The 17,811-nt window shown below is 38.0% G+C and overlaps 1 protein-coding gene across 2 annotated transcripts in view; it reads right to left on the bottom strand.

Moving 5' to 3' along the window:
- Positions 1-1,391: 1,391 nt before the first annotated feature.
- The window catches only part of igfbp2a (insulin-like growth factor binding protein 2a), a 92,243-nt gene continuing 75,823 nt past the window's right edge, over positions 1,392-17,811 (bottom strand). For both annotated transcript variants that reach the window (XM_039756400.1, XM_039756399.1), the window contains exons 3-4: positions 9,646-9,786; positions 1,392-2,682 (exon numbers count right to left, since the gene is read on the bottom strand). In XM_039756400.1, coding sequence (XP_039612334.1) covers positions 2,524-2,682; positions 9,646-9,786 — 300 coding nt within the window. In that variant the 3' untranslated portion in view covers positions 1,392-2,523. The remainder of the gene's footprint in view (positions 2,683-9,645; positions 9,787-17,811) is intronic.

The following is a 17,811-nucleotide window of genomic DNA, read 5'->3' as shown; positions in this document are numbered from 1 at the left end:
TACCGTCATTCTTGGCATACGGTATGCCACCTTCATACTTTTCAACAATCAATTCAAATTTATGCGAAAAAACACAAAATCATGAAAATTCAGAGTTATAGCGCATACTGACACTCGTGGGCAGTCATGGCTTTGTCTCGAGAGAGGTAAACAAGGGTAGTACTCGGGTTATTCACTGAATGCTAGCAACTGGCGTACTGACGCTCGTGGGCAGTCGTGGCTTTGTCTTGAGAGAGGTAAACAAGAGTAGCGCACGGTGTTCTAGCACGCGAGTCGTATTCCAAGCAAAATTTTTCGCGTCCAAACAGGACGTATACCAGGTTGGACTTATTCCAAAGCGGACGTATTCCGAGGTACCACTGTAGTGAAGAATTCTATGGGATCATAGCTAACAATTACTTTTGCATCACCTCAAGCAACAAGACTTGCTCTTCTCAAAGTGAAGGATAGTGAAGTGAGTGAAGGAAAAGTGAATATAGGCAGCAGACAAAGAGCTCAACACACGCAAACAATTCACCTCCAGGGTGTATGTGATCAAGCCTTGCCTTCTGTTGCTTCTCATACCTGTTCTCTCTGTCTTCATACTCTTTCTGCACTTTCAATTATATTCTGCTCTTCCTTTAGTGGCATCGCAAAGAAGGATTACATTTGATCACAGAGAAGTTAGGCAATAATTGACATGTTAGCAATCAACAGTATAGGTTTATAGGGTCACTATTGTCACATGTAGAGTACAGTGAAATTCTTACTTGCATCTGCTAGTCAACATGCTTGTTATAAAAAAACAAAAAGTATATATTTTACAGTTGAAGACTTTGTAATCTCTCACATTAATGTTAGTCTTTATAAGTCCACGTTTTTCTAATGCAAGGGGTCTTTGTCTAGCTGGGGCTTTCTGTCTTTTGTTTTCTTGCTGAGAACGGTTGGATTCTTCTCACCTTCCTGATCTTGACTTCTTTGAATTTTACTGAATGTGACAGTTCAAGAACATTTGCTGGCTTTATGCATTTAAGTTGTTTTGGAAGCCCTGTAGAGAAGTCTGAAATGATGCCTGATTTACAAAGAGAGTTTAAACACAAAGACCCAGAATGCGTTAGGGTATACAGAAACACATACATGCATTCACACGTGTACACACCATCTGTCACAGTCCAGGACAACGACATATCACTATACTTGTAATTTTTTTTTCGTTCTAAATGACGCAAAAATTTCAAAGGCTAAAAATGACATAGTTTCAGAGATGGATCAGCGTTTTGACTAGCTCTTTCCCTTTCCTGTTATACAGGAGGTGGCAAACATTAATACTTTCTAAAAACTCAGTAGAGCTTAAAAAATGTTTTAAAAGTTTAGTAATAAATAGGAAAATGTAATGAATCCGACCATAAAAATTAGTGATTTCTCAGTTTAATTTATACCCAGTAGCATTTAATGTAAAATATTGTTCATTTGAATCGATTAGTATTAGGTTGTGTATACATTTCAGATTTTTCAAATAAAGGCTAGTTACCAGTGCATTACCAGTTTATAGAATACACAGTAATTAAATCAAAAACACGGCATATTGTATACCTTCTGAGAACACCTTCAGTCCAGGCATACAATTTGATAAGGAATGCTTAGGCAGCACTAAATTGTAAAACTTCACAAAGTTACATTAATCAATCACCATTTATTTATGAAGATTTCTTATTGTCATCTGTCTGATTTTATATGTCATTATATCCAATTAGACTTTTATACCAAAATGGCTAATACACAGTGCATAAAAGTATTGTATATCAGCACAAATATGCTTCACTGCAACTGAATATACTTATCAAATTAAAGTCTCTTTGTCTTGCTCTACTCACTTTACATACAATACTTCTGAATTACTTGTGTCGTGCAAAAATTCATTCCATCAAAAGAATCAAACAAAAAAAAAAAAAAAACGGTCATCTTCAGAAATCGCTCACTAACTTACACAGCACCAGGTAGACAACATGCAACAATAAGGTAACACGCCCGATTTAAAGTAGTTCTGAGGTGGAAAAATTAAGATGACAAAACCCTGATGACAATTCATAAATACATTTCAAAATGAAATTTAACAAACCTAATTACCTATGAAAATGAAAATGAAAAAATCCCCAAATATGAAAAAAAAATCTGATTTACATATTGAGTATAAAAAAGAGGTTACATTTGTCTAGATTTGCTTACACATTTGCTTCTGATGAGTTCAGAATGCATAATGGAATCCTTCACAATCAAAAATACCCCTGTACACTGTTTTTTCAGATATTTTTTCTTAATGCACCAATAGGTCTCCTACTTAACAAGGCAGTGTTATAATACTTAAAAGTTTTGAGCACTCAAATGTGATATTATTGAGGTCTGCTTGCTAAAACCATATTTACATATTACATGAAATAAACAGGAATGAACAACGTATTCAGTAGCTGAGCAGTTATGTGAACTGAATTCTTTCATCAGTTGAGCTTTGCTTCTTTTGCTGAATCTTTCCTTCCAGTAGGAGGGCTATATTTGAATGCCTAGAGAACCGTCAACTTCAAGCCCAGCCTGGTAGCGATGACATTCAGGGTCACCTCTTACAATAGGAGAGTCGGGAATCTGCAGGCCAGTTTCTGGGTTTACACACCAGCATTCACCCCGCTGCCCATTGACTGACATCTTACACTGAAAAAAAGAATGAAAGTATACATGAATGATCATTTTAACCACATATTTCACTCATCAGTCTCTTTTTCATACAAACAATAATTGTTTGTTGAGTTTTCTATATGCATTAAATTTATGTATGGTATATACAGTATGAGGTACTATTCAGGATAAATAAGGTCAGTTTGTAAATATAGAAATTGGTTCAGATGTATTGAGACCTTTTTTATTTATATATATATATATACATATACTGTATATATATATATACATATACTGTATATATATATATATATATATATATATATATATATATATATATATATATATATATATATTTTTTATATATAGTGTGGGACACCCTTCTACATATATTCGGGGGAGCATCAATGGGCTCCTCAGTACCTTCCCTGGGACGCTTTCCCGCAGAGCTCCATGGGAGATGGAGTTCTCCACAGCCCTGTTGGGATCTGGGGTGGCCGCCAGGGGGTGCTGCATGGATCCTGGAGCCAGCCTGCACAACTCTACAGCCCCGCCCGGACGTGCAATCTCGTCAAGCAATATGCAACAGCCATGTCCCGGATACGCATGCCACCTTCATACTTTTCAACAATCAATTCAAATTTATGTGAAAAAACACAAAATCACGTTGTGACGATGCAGGTTTGCTGTATGCTCCTATCTGCTGTTGGGGAGCCCTTGAACCCTACACCGTCGGTAATGTACCTCACTGCTAACCTCATCGGTAACAACAAAGCAAGGGGATGGTGAAAAAGTGCAAAGTGCTTTTATTAAAACAATCAACAAAACAAAATTAAAGTGCAGTCTCCAAAGTTCCAATAAATAATCCATAAAATCAGAAGTGAAAAAAAAAAAAAAAGAATAAGCCTGGGGGCCTTTTTACCTGGCGGCCCCCCTGCTTCCCAACAGGGGAGTCGCCCTACTTGCAGCTGACCTTAACTCTGCCTACTTCAGCTACTTCGCACACGCTCTCTCTCTCTCTCTCTCCTGTCCGTCCGTTCTTTCTTGTTCCTCCCCTTCTAGTTGACTTGCACTTCTATTTATCAAGATAAGCAGCCCCAGGAATAATCACGAATGCAGATGGTCTCTCACCTGTTCACTTTGGTGAGGAACGCCCACATCACGAATTGCCCTAAGAACCTTCAGCCACACAACCACCACGCCCCCTCACCATGCCGCGAGTGCGGTGAGTATATATTTTAAAGCTGGCTTTTGACAGGAGCTGTGGACTCACTATACCACTCATGTGAAAATTCACAGAGATTTATAGCGCGGGTGGTTCACTGAATGTCGTGGCTTTGTCTCGAGAGAGGTAAACAAGGGTAGCATGCAAGTCGTATTCCAAACAAAGGTCGTATACCAAGCAAAATTTTTTGTGTCCAAACAGGATGTATACCAAGTTGGACTTATTCCAAAGCAGATGTATACCGAGGTACCACTGTATATTGCAACATACTGTATATATATTCAAACCAATATTTCTGAACACATATACAGAATGACCAGTTTCTGTATTTATGAACCAATCTTTCCTGAATGGCACCTCATACAAATAGATAGATAGATAGATAGATAGATAGATAGATAGATAGATAGATAGATAGATAGATAGATAGATAGATAGATAGATAGATAGATAGATTGAATAACATGCATAAAATTTCACGATTCAGTTTAAAATGTCCATACATTTTAAGCCCAATCTTTACCATACTAAGCGAAAGTGCATCAGGACTTATCCTGAAAGCATTAACACTTGGTAGGAATCAACCAGCTACAAGCGGCTGAAATGAGTTTCCTCCGCAGGGTGTCTGGGCTTTCCCTTAAAGATAGGGTGAGAAGCTCAGTCATACGGGAGGGGCTCAGAGTAGAGCCGCTGCTCCTCCACATCGAGAGGAGTCAGATGAGGTGGCTCGGGCATCTGATCAGGATGCCTCCTGGACGCCTCCCTGGTGAGGTGTTCCGGGCACGTCCAACTGGGAGGAGGCCCCGGGGAAGACCCAGGACACGCTGGAGGGACTATGTCTCCCGGAAGAGCTGGAAGAAGTGGCCGGGAGAGGGAAGTCTGGGCCTCTCTGCTTAAGCTGCTGCCCCCAAGACTCGACCTCGGATCAGGGGAAGAGGATGGATGGATGAATGGAGGAATCAACCAAAGACAGGTGACGGTTCACTGAAGGGCACACTCACACTCACTTACACCAGCTCAATTCAGAAATGCCACCTTTATGAATTGAGAAAAAACCATATCCATTCAGATAGGCCACAAACATAAACAGTCTACAAATGAGAGATCTAATCAGGAATCAAAGCCCATACCCCTAGAGCCTTGAGGTAGCACTAACCGCATAAAGAGTTATACACAGTAGTAATCAGGGCTTTGATAAACAGAGAATGTTGATTCTCTGGCTTGCTTATTCCATTTCAGTGTTGTGGGGGGCTAGAGACTATTGTGGTAGCAACAGATAGAATACAGAGTACACATACACATACATACATCACACACACACACAGAGCAAATCTGAAACTGCCACTCAACCTGATAATGTCATCTTTGTGGATGTGGGAGTAAAACTAGAGCTGCATGAAAAAAATGAAACCTACACAGACATGAGGAAAACATACAAAACAGAGAATGATCACCCTGGATCTGTGTGGCAGCAGCACTAACCACTGTGATTCTGTGTTTTGTTATATTTACTACTCTGCTTCCTTATAACATGCATAAATACACAATTTTTTTTTTAAGCAGTGCAGGAATTGATCTTTAGGCAATTTAGTTTACCACTGATTAACTAAATCTTCATAGGTACATCATCATGGTGTGATTTAATCAATCTGTATGGATTTTTTTTATAATGAACATGGGCTGGTGCAAAAACACATGGATGCACTAAGGAATATAAAACTGCATTCTGTTGACCATTTTACCAATCTATGACTGTTGTCTGGAGGAAAAAGTTCTATGAAAGTCAAAATTTGCTTTCTTGCAGGCAGATATCAGAAAGCTACACTCTTAGTTGTGACTCCACAGACAATTTGAAGACCGTTTCCAATGATTTAGTAATGACTAGAAACACCAAGCATAACAGTGTTCTGACAAATATTATCCAAGGCTACTAATTTATAACAAGGATAGATGAACAGAGCTCTGATTTATTTATATTATGTGTATAAAATTCATAACGATCCAGTGCTGCGGCATAGGCCCTGATACTTTGTGACACACTGTGTTGAAGAAGAAAGCAGAACTTTTCTGGAAAGAACTTTTCTTATAATATTTAAAAAACAGACCTTTATGTTAAAAACATCTTGTCATATTACTAGGCCACTAATGCTTTGGTGTTTGCTTTAGAATAACCTTATAATTAATTTCAGTAGAAAGTGTAATTAGCTCTGGTACATTGTGAGTCTAAGTGCAAAAGCTGCTTCTAAAGTTATGCAAACATGCTGTGCTGTTGCCTCCCGTTTATAATGTCAGAAATGTAAGATAAAGCAAATTTTTTTTAGAAACATGATTTTAATTTTATGAACTTTTTATGGTGGCATGAGGGCATCTCTTACAGCCCCTGTCTCTGGTTACACAAATAAACATCACTATAACATCCTGACTCTAATGGCAGAAGCATATGAGCTCTGAAAACACTTTTTGGAGACAAGAAATTTAATTGTATAAAAGGCAAAACTGTCTTTGAGACAGGATGTCTATATTATATCCAGACTAGCTTTAAAAAAATCATTAAAAAGCTGGTCACAGAGGAGAAAGGAGAAGGGAAAAGTCATGCCAAGAATGTTCTGACTTACTGCTGACACTGAACATTTAGTACTACCAGGCTGTATGGTGTTCTCACATTTTGTTTTTGGTTTATGGTACTATTTCTTAATGAAACTGTATATTTTATGGCCTGTTCTGATACCCTATCTAAAAGAAAGGGGAAATATTAAACTACAATAGCAGTTAATAATGACTGTATGATAAGAGTGTGTAATTTGGGGCATTCTTTTAAGGACTACATAATAATAAGTACAAAGGGGACTAGGGGCATCCTAGCACCCTCCAACTGTAAAACACACGGCTAGACTATATAAGCCTGAAAAAGAAATGAATTAGTTTGTTTTTCTGTTGGTTGTTGGGTGGACTTAGGACTGTACAGCACCACTGTTCAAAGAAAGGGTTTTATCACAATGTGGATACCAATCTGACTAAAGAGTTCACAGTGGTGCTTCCATTAGCCTTAAGGCAATCACTTATTTACTGTCAATTTATTTATAATAGTGTCTGGAGGCAAAGTAAATGATTTGAAAGTCACATTATATAAGGTTTTGAAAGTGTATATATTTAATAACAATAACAATGATTGATACTGTCCACCAGGTTTAAAGGATAAGTTTGGTACTTTTATGTCAAAGTTATTTCTTCATGATCATGGTATATATTCATTTGCCACATGAAAATCCATTTTAAAGTGAAGCATTTTTATCAATTTTAAAAAATACCTAGCCTGCACTTGTGTTTATAATAGAGGTTAAGGGTATCGGGGGACCCAATGTGAAACTAAAAACCTTAAAACTTACCAAATATCTAAACTTTGACGGAGCAAAGTATTCTATTTTAAGAAAATGTGCCTTCCATGCTTCTGAAGCATGCTTGATAATACATTTCATCACAGATTTTTGGTACTATTTGTGGTAAAACACATTTAAAGTCTGTGGCAATGTAGGAGGTTTTATTAATACAGCGTGCTCAGGCTCTGGATAGGAGTACGTGCATGTGGCTGCGTAGATGAGTGGCGCCAGAGTGATGAGGAGGGAATTATCAGAGCTTGCATTCACGTGCACATGTGCACTTTTCAGCCAATTTCCTCATTAGCGCTCTGGGGTGCATAATTAGATGCTTGCGCCAACTAAAGCATAAAAGAAGCTTGAGTAGGACAGAGACGGGAGAGATCCAGGGAGAAAAAAAAGGGTTGAGAAAAAAATGACAAAGACAGAGACTGAAGTTAAATGAAAGGATAGGAAAAATAAAAGAAGCAAAGAGACAGGATCGCAGCTGAGCTGGTGCTACTACACAGAGCAGGTAGGCAGATGGGAATGTGGCCCCAATGAGGAGTGAGCCAGTGCCTCCTGGCATTGTTAAGGAGCAGGAATGACCAACTGCTCTTAGTGAAGGACAAGAAATGGCAGCGAGAGAAGGGGGCAGGGCTTGCAGGGTTCCCACTGAGCACCAGGGGATGGTGGTGGGAACATGAATTGAGTTTAAAGGGTTGACTGCACCAGTTTGAGGACATCTCCTTGTGCTGAAGAGACCATAATTGGTCAGCTCAGGGGACACTGGATTTAGAAAGAAGAATAGAAGCTTGGGAATGATTTTAAACAGATTCTGTGTTTTTAACCAAATATTTTGACCTGTTCTTGGATTTATTTATTGTGATTTATCGATATATTTATTTAAAAGAGAAACACTTTGTTTATTGTTTGAACCCCGTTTGAATAAAAACACTAAAATGTTTGCACTGACTCTTGTTGTTGTGTGTCCTAATTCTCCCTAGTCTACCTTGGTTTATGGCTATTGATGTTACATATTCAAAGAAGTATGCCAGATCAAGGTAATCTGGGCATCACACTACTCTCTTGAGGTAAGGATGTGTTTGTTGCATTCAGAGGGTGAAATTTCGACACAGGCACAACAACCCAAATGCAAATGTCAAAAGCTACAGACTGCATAATTTCTTACTTTTGTCTCTGCAATTACATTTCTTTATTGGTTATGTTCTGCCATAAACAGATTGGCAGTTCACAGGACCAATCCGTATTCATCATTACTCACCTTCCATGACATGTTGTGTGAATAAAAAGTACTGAAAAAATTAAAACAACAGACAACAGAGTATGCAATAGAGCCAAGTCAGCATAAAACAGATTGAAGTGCCAAAAATCAATTATCGATTTTTATAGTGCATGTGTATGCTGAGTCACTTTTGCCGAGGATATGGTAAAACAAGAACAAGGACAATGTATTTGAACAAGTAAACCCTCTGACACTAATTGATACCAATCAATTCATAAATACACAGGGAAAATGTGCAGACTCCATGCTGACTTGAGCGCTGTGAAGAGGAAATACAGCTCTGTACTGCCACTTTGCCTATGTCGAAATATTTTGTACTAAACATACTAAACCTTAACCTGATTAAAACTTTATGTATTCCTATAACATCTGCTCATTTCTTGTCACTTGCTTGAATACTACGTGTGTTTTCAACCTTTCTCTGCACTAGACCATTGGAGCATGCACGTGCATGATGATAATAGCAGTAGTTGGCAATATTTTACATTTTTTTTTAAATGGGGGCAATAATATTCCGCATAGTAAAAAGACTGTGAGTGATTTTGTGACTTTTTTCAGTGATTACTGTTTGGTTAACTACACAGCAATTCACATCTGGGCATCAACATCTAATGTCAATAACAACTCCTGGGGAAACTCTTCAGGTAAAGAGCATGGCTGGTCTCCTTTTAAAATGACTGAATCTCACAGAAATGTTTTACTTGTTTTCCTTCTTAAAATGACATGTATATGCTGATTTGCAATATATGCGCATTCCCAAGATGCAGGTCAATCCTCAGTGACATTTCTGGCATGAAAAATGGACTTATTTGATAAGTTTAATGCTTTTTTTCATATTGGGACCTTGGTGCATTTTACCTCCACTATAAAGTACAGGAGCACACTATGTATTTTTTAAAATTAATAAAAAATGCTTTAATTTAAAGCACAATTTAATGTGTTAAATGAATACACTGTACCATGATTGTGAAGAAATAACATTGGCTTAAAAATACCAAACTTATGCTTTAATATGAAAATGGTTAAATAGCTAATGCTAAAATAGGGTTTTAAGCAGTGGGACATAATAATAATAGTTTGCCCTCTTAGGCCATCCTTCTGTTTAGAAATCTCACCTGTTTCATGTTATAAAGACCCCTTCTGTCACAGTTTGGGATATTTAGTGTATACAGGTGTTCCAGGGGACCTTTGTCATCATGAAGGTGCATCATGGAAATTTTCTCTAGGACCTGGTCCAGTTCCTGCTGGCATAAACTCTGTGGAATGATACAAAACATATATTTATACAACTCATAAAAATATATTAATTTAGTATTGTGCAAAAGCCTTATAACCACCTAGAAAATGAATACAGAAGGTAATAATATTTTTAAGGAAATACAAGAAATTTACTTTATTAATACTTTACTTTATCAATATATATTTATTTTAACATTTTATAGTTTTTCTACAAGAAAATAAACACTGCGCAAAGACCTTCTCCTAGTGGCGTACATTTATATATATATTACGTATATACATACGTGTTACATATGAGATAGGGACTATAGGTTTGTACTTAAGATGAATTCGTATGTAAGTCAGAACAGGTACATTATTTTAATAAATGCTATTGTTGACCGACTGTAACCAAGTGCTCTGCCAATGAATGATGGAGTTTCACCTCTCTCTGACCTTTTTATTATTTCTACTTTATTTTCAGTATTGATGGTTTTTCTCTTCTTTACTGTATCACCAGCACTTGCATCAGATTTGTGTTTCAGAGACATTCAAGAAGGGTGAAGACAAAACGTTAAGATGAGCTCTTCTGCACAGCACTGTACACGCTATCACAGCAGGAAGGCACCCGTCATCAACACGTCTGGTGTACTGACAAGAGACAACTTCCAGCTACTGTATGTGCGTAACAGTACAAGCAGGCTTGCTATTGAGAATGAATGGGGGCGGCGATGGGCGGTTCATCACCAGCCCACCTCACAGTCACCTCCACTACAGTATGCTGCCTGCAGTGTCCGCCCACCAAGAATGAACACGGTGCGGCCAAAGGCAGGTAGTTAATCGCCCACCACCGCCCTCATTCAACAGGCAGCACCCTACAATGTTACCCCCCACCGCCCCGTTCACCCTCAATGGCCTCCGTTCAGCCACAACCAGGTCACCGCTTGCAGCATTACCAGCCGCCCACCGAGAACAAACGAGGCAGCCGTGTGTAGTGGTTGGGCAGTGCAACCACTTGCCGCCAGGAGCCGTCCAACGAACACTACACTGCGCAAACAGCAAAATCGCCCCCCTCCAGCCACTGCTTGCAGCGTCCCCAGGCCGAAGATGACAGAGTGGCAGTTACTGAGGCTCATGTGTTGCAGCTGCGGCCCTGTTCGTAAGTCGTTGGTCGGATGTCCATAACCTGGGGACTACCTGTATACATACACATATACACAAACATACATACATAGGAGATGCCTGACCTCACTTCCCCTCTAGACCCAGAAGTTCCATTGAGTAGAGACTATTCATTCTGGGATCAGCACTCGAGAGAGGTGGAGTTTCAACTCATTAGCTACCTTATAATATGTCAGAACCATAACTGAGACTGTGATTTTTTATCTGCTTCTATTTTGAGTTTTACAATTGGATTACCTCAATACTTCATGTGCCTACTGTCTGTCTTAAAAAAACAAAAACACATATTTATGATATTATGTACATCTGTACAAATAAGTGCATTTCCGTCACTATAGTATAGCCAATACCTAACAAATCTCCAGATTTACTTTTTTATAAGAATTATGTACATAAGTTGATCACGGTTTTATAGTCTTGACTGCTAAAATGGAAAACATATTAAAACTAGGATTGGAAAAGGAATCTGTTACATATGGCATAATAGATTTTATTTGTGTGAATATTTTCTTTTATTGTGAAGAAGCATTTTACCTTTATGTAGTGTAATAAAGTATTCGCAATTAGTTCCTTATTTTGTAGCCTTTAACATCTCTTGAAATGAAATATGTACATTTAGTGTTAAAATACAGAATCATTACTGATTATGGGTGGCAAAGTTGCACATGTAGCACTACCACATTGGTGCCCACTTTGGAGTTAGCTCCTGCCTATCACACACTGCTTCCAAGTTGGGCTCCAGTTCCCCAAAACCCTAAACTGTATTTTACTGGTTCAGGAAACAGATGAATGGTTTAATTAACTGGAACTTAAAATGAGGTAATATCTTTCAAATTAGAATTTTTATAAAGTATGTTGGTAAGTGAAGAAAGCTACTATAAATCAATATCAGAAAGCCAATTTATTATAAATCATTGTTAATAGAAAGTAAAGAGTCCTTTTTCATATTTATGAACATCATACCACTTCAAAGTGAAAAAGAGAAATTTACTTTTGAAAAATATACAATGGTCTGGCAAGCAAAGTTGTCCACTCGAAATAGCCACTGGACTCTAGGCTCTAAGTTTACCAGCTCAGTGCTTGGTTTCTTGTGGTCCAATTGTACAAAAAATATATAAAACTGTACTATAATTCTGTACTCTGTCATTCATTTCAGAAAAGTCACTATTATGTAAATTAAGGCTGGTTGGCTCTATCCATATTAGAACAATCTAGATGAGAACAGACCATTCAGCCCAACAAAGCTATCCATATAATTCTTCTAAAAAAATGACAAGTCTAGTTTTGAAAGTCCCTAATTTCTTACTGTCTACCACACTAGTTAGTGGATTATTCCAAGTGTCTATGGTCCTCTGTGTAAAGAAAAACTTCATAATGTTTGTGCAAAATTTACCCTTAACAAGTTTCCAACTGTGTCCCCGTGTTCTTGATGAACTCATTTTAAAATAATAGGCTTGATCCACTGTACTAATTACCTTATCCTAATCTTCTTTTGCTTGAACAGAAAAGGCACAGCTCTTTTAATCTTTCTTTATAATTCATCCCCTGTAGCCCTGGAATCAGCCTAGTCGCTGTTCTCTGGACCTTTTCTAGCGCTGCTATGTCCTTTTTGTAGTCTGGAGACCAAAAGTGCACACAGTAATCCAGATGAGGCCTCATCAGTACATTATAAAGCTTGAAAGAGCATAACCTCCTTGGACTTGTACTCCACAAATTGTGCTATATCACCTATCATTCTGTTTGCCTTCTTAATGGCTTCTGAACACTGTTTGGTAGTTGACCATGTAGAGTCCACTACAACTCCTAAATCATTTTCTTAAGGTGTACTCTCAAATTTCAGACCTCGCATTGTGTATTCAAACCTAACATTTTTACTTCCTACGTGTAATGCTTTACACTTACTGACAAGTCCCTCCGTAATGATTTAACAGATTCCAGATTATCTGCCAATCCACCTATCTTGGTATCATCTGAAAACTTAACCAGCATGTTACTTATATTCCTATCTAAATCATTTATATATATTAGCCGAGTGTCCCAACATGTCTCTGCCTTAGTATATATAAAACACAATGATGGAGTCAAAACATCTCTTTCTTACATAAGCCTCCTTGCTATTTTTCTTTCAAGCAGTCCAAACGTGCAAACCATAACCCTCAACAGTATTTTTTCAACCAGAAAGAAGTAGACAATCACCCTACTCGATCATTAACCCTTACTGTTGTACATTTCATTCCTGAGATCACATCAGTACATGCCCTTCTATATTTGGCTATGTTATACTCTAGCTGGACAATCAAAAGACACTACAGCATCTGATTCTCAAAAGGAAAGTCTTCACAGGTGATTGCTTATCTCAGTCAACCACTGTCAGGCTTATAAAAGGCAAAGTTCTCCTTGATCATTCACTTAAACCAAATTCATCCATAGAAGATCACAGCCCAGTGCAACAAGAGTGTGCTGAACTTCATGCACATTTTCCCTAAAGAACAGATATCAAAATAAATAGCAAAATAGAATAAACAAACAACAAATAAATGACACACAAGACAGCAGTGATCTTTAGTAATCTGCTAGCTTAATATACAACTGTGGAAAAAGAAGTCTGTAGTCTACCTGAATTTAAGTGAAGACATTAGAAAACCTATTGAATTATTAATCAAAGATCTATTTAGGCAACAGCCTAATCAAAATCATATAGTAAATAAGAAAATGGTATGGTGCATGGAAACAGTAAAAATATTAATAGTATATAGTTCAAACAAAAATAGTTCACTAATTAAGCCACATAATGCCCATTAGGAAGATTAGTGAAAAAATGTTGTATGCTCATTTAGGTTTTCAATTTGGGCCCTGGTGTTTAATATTACTTTCATTATCAATAGAGGGCACTGTAGCATTGCTAAAACATGGAGTGTCCTTACTGTGATTCCCTTTAGAGACCTTAATACTCTGTAGACTTTCCTGTAACTGATTTGAATTTCGAACTCATTGCACTATATAAATATTTCACTAATTTTAAAATGTTGACAAAAAAAGTAAAAATAAGTACAAAACTTGCTAACATTTATTTGATTACTTATTTTGTCATATAATAACATGGTTTGCCAGTTTGCATACCAATAAGGCTTTAAGAATATATAATAACCTTAAAATTAAATTAGGCACAGTTTCATGTAACAATTAAAATAGGGCAGGACAAATAAAGAAAAACACTGTTATATGCTGTTAAGTACTTCTCTGTATCAAAATTATCAAACCAGGTTAATTAAAAGCTGAAAATACATAACATTATACATAACATATTAAATATAATTTATAAAATATGTATAATATATACAATTTCTGAAACTTATAAGGCAATTAATACATTTCAATATTTACCCTAATGTAAAATGTATTACAATATAGGCAGTACATGTATACACACAGGCACACAACACCAGTCTGGTTCCTATGTCTCTGTCATTCCATATAGATGGTGTATCACAAACATTAACACTGCTTTTACAAATCCCATATCAATTGGCATATGACAGAGAGACATGGTGCACTGCAAATATTAACACTGAGGTGTACATTGATTACTTACTTTATATATTGTGACGCGTGAGTTGCTGTCTTACACTCCAAAAATGAGGCTGAGTCTGAGTCCTTTAGCAAAACCAGCTTTATTAATCTTGAAACAGGAACAGCACAGTTATTTATTGCACTAGGATCTACCACTCTCCTGTACACAAACACATCAAAAGAGCGTAGTCGGGGCCAGGTTAGTGGCTAAGTTATACTGTTCCCTGCATTTATAATGTTCCTTGCATCACCCAATGGCAACTGGCCTGTCCTGTTGGAGGGGTCCTAAAAGATACTTTGTACCTTTGGTTTTGATATATACATTGTGGCGGACAGCTGGGGATCCTGTCCAGCCGGGATGCCTGGAAGGTGGAAAGACCGGGAGAGGGACAATATCTCCCCTGGGCCACGAGAGAGCAGTCGCCCTGGTCTGCATCGGGGTCACAGGATCAGAGCTTAGAAGCTCTTATTTGAAAATGAACAGCATCAGATCAGCTGTAAATTTATGGTATTTGTAAAAGTTAGCTTTTTTCAGTTTTATTCTCTCAGTCACATTAACGCTCTCCCTCCTGATCTGACTCTAACAGCGGCTTTATAAATTCACACTCAATCTGATGCTGCTTGTTTTCAAATAATATTGCATTAGTGCGATATTTTCTGATTGGTACTATTCAGGTCATAAAATAATTTCTTCGAAATGTCACATATATTTGTCTCTTTCTTTTTTGCCCGGTGCTGCGTTGACATCGTGCACCAGAAGGCGTGAGCTTATTCAGTGCAAGCAGGAGCACACAAGTGACTGGTTGCTTGTGCTATAACACTTTTGACTTGGCGGCAATCAACGCACATTTACTGTGCAAGGCATGCATGGGGGCCACTGAGAAAAGAAGAGTGTTCATGGCTCACCTTGCAGAGGAACTTTGTCGTCGCTTCTTACAAGAAAAGGCAATGGATAAAGCAAAAGAGGATGCAACATTGAAAAGTTTCTGACCGCCATTCCCCCAGCCCCTTCAGTGTAATAGGACCCACAGCACAGACAGAAGTGTACACAATGCAAAAGGTCCACATGTCATAAATACAGGAAGGACGGTCCTTGAGTGTGTGGGAACTGTTAACATTTGAATCTGATGATTGCATATAGCGTGGAACTGACCTCTCTCAACTATTCTTTCCTCTGCAAGTCCTGCAGTACAAAAGAAACATCACCATGCACCAAAATGTGGAGACTGGGCAAGATCAAAAAAAAAAAGCGCTCACTGATTACAAGCGCAAGAATGAATATGAATAATGAATATGAATAATATGAATAATGTTGCATCAGTGCCACAATGTTTTCCGAAATGTATTATACAGGTCATAATATGAGTTATTCCAAATATCATATATACCTATGTCTGTTTTTTTGTCAGTACGGCTTTGACATCATGGATCATAAGGTGCATAATAATTCAGCGTGAGCAGGAACACTCAATAAAACTGAACAGAAAAAATTCAAGTGATGGTGAGAATCACCAGCGTTTGTGTGTCAGCTTTTATCCCCCCAGATCAGAGAATTTCCAGTTCCATTGTCTCAAAACACCACTTACATCTACAGTTATTCCCAGTTTCAGATAAAAAGTAACAATGTCAGATCTGGGGTGGGGGGTGGGTGTTGTATAGTGATCGTGACTGAGAAAATAAAAGTGGAAAAAAAAAAACCGCTAACTTTTACAAGTACTATTAATTTATACCGACTGTTACAGACACAAATCAAATGTATGATTTTATTGTATAATATTAACAATAAGAGTACATAGATTGTTATAGACACAGAACACACATGAAATGATTTCCTCTTACAATTCTAGGTAGCTCACTCCCAGATAATCAAGACAGGAACTGGGAGAACTTCTTGCCCGTTCTGAGGTGGTTGGAGGATGGTATAGCAGGCTGTTTGGGCTTATCGACACATTTTCAAGACAAAAGAGGCTGACAGAGACGTGTGAAGGGATTTGAGGTGGGCCAGATATACACGTTTTTTCGTAGGCTGTTGTAATTCTAGTGTTAAATGTTCCAAGCGCTGCGCGAGATGCAGATCACGTGACATGGCAACAGCAGCAAGCCAGCAGCTAATGTAGCAAAGAGAAGGTGAAAAACTGTATTTGTTTCCCATTGTATCGCCATTTAAAAGGGGGTTTCAAAGGATCGGCCGTGTCTCCTTGGGTTGTGTTCAGCCCCCATCTTCACAACGTGAGCATCAGAGATGCGAAGTGGCTGGTGAGTGAAGCGAGCAGGGGGGAACCCACACACACACACACACACAGGTAAAATTCTGTTACAACGAATATCTTTACAACAAAATTTTCATTACAATGAAGTATTTTTATGGTCTTGACAGTTTCCCCATATGACATGAGTCTATAGAAATCTTGTTACTACAAAATACATTCAGCAGATACTTTAATTACAACGAAGTGCCCCAAAGACCTTGAAATGCCTGAATGAATCATTCTCAGAGCAGTTAGTTTTGTGGTCACAGCTCAGTTGTGCACAACGATCCCCAAACAGAAACACTGTAGAAAAAAAAAATCTTTCTTTGAACTTTCCTTGTACTGTTTTTTTTTTTTTTTTGCTGTTTTTGTTTTCGGTGGTTTTCAGTGATACCTTTTGCTTATTGCTCATCAACAATTGAAAAGCATCCATTGGAATTTAACTCATTGTCATCCTCCTATAAAAACGGCGGACATGAAAAAATGACAGTTCATACAAAAGAGAAAAAAAACGTTCAATTTTTGCAGCTCTTGATTGCGCCAAAAAGAAGAAAAGACATTACCAGTGAATTCGGAAATTTCGCCATCGACACTGTCAAATCTCGGGTTGCAAATGTATGTAAACTGCTGCATTTGAAGACTTTGAAAAAGCTGTTTTTATGTGGTTAAGTGATGCTTGTTGAAGGAACATTCCTATTAATGTGGCACTCGTTCAAGAAAATGTGAGGTTTCTAAACTCTCTTGGGACCTCCCCCAACTGGACAATACGCCAAAGAGCGTCCCAAAATGCAATCACCGCATGTGTGGAAGACTGTTTATCTGTTGCCGAGGCAACAGCAGGCTCACAGCTCTGCTGTGTCTCTCCGCCAAAGCAAACTCAATGGATGATGCAAGGAACATTGTAAATGCTGGGAACAGTATAACTTGGCCACTAACCTGGCCACAACCCTGCCTGACTGCTGTGTCTGTTTATAGGAGAGTGACAGATCACGTTACAATAAATTACCCTGCTGTTCCTGTTTCAAGCCGAATAAAGCTGGTTTTGCTAAATTACTGAGGCTA

The sequence above is a fragment of the Polypterus senegalus genome, chromosome 6, assembly GCF_016835505.1.
Source record: "Polypterus senegalus isolate Bchr_013 chromosome 6, ASM1683550v1, whole genome shotgun sequence".
Lineage (NCBI taxonomy): Eukaryota > Metazoa > Chordata > Cladistia > Polypteriformes > Polypteridae > Polypterus > Polypterus senegalus.
Note: the sequence above shows the minus strand (reverse complement) of the source record. Positions and strands in the feature narration are given on the sequence as shown.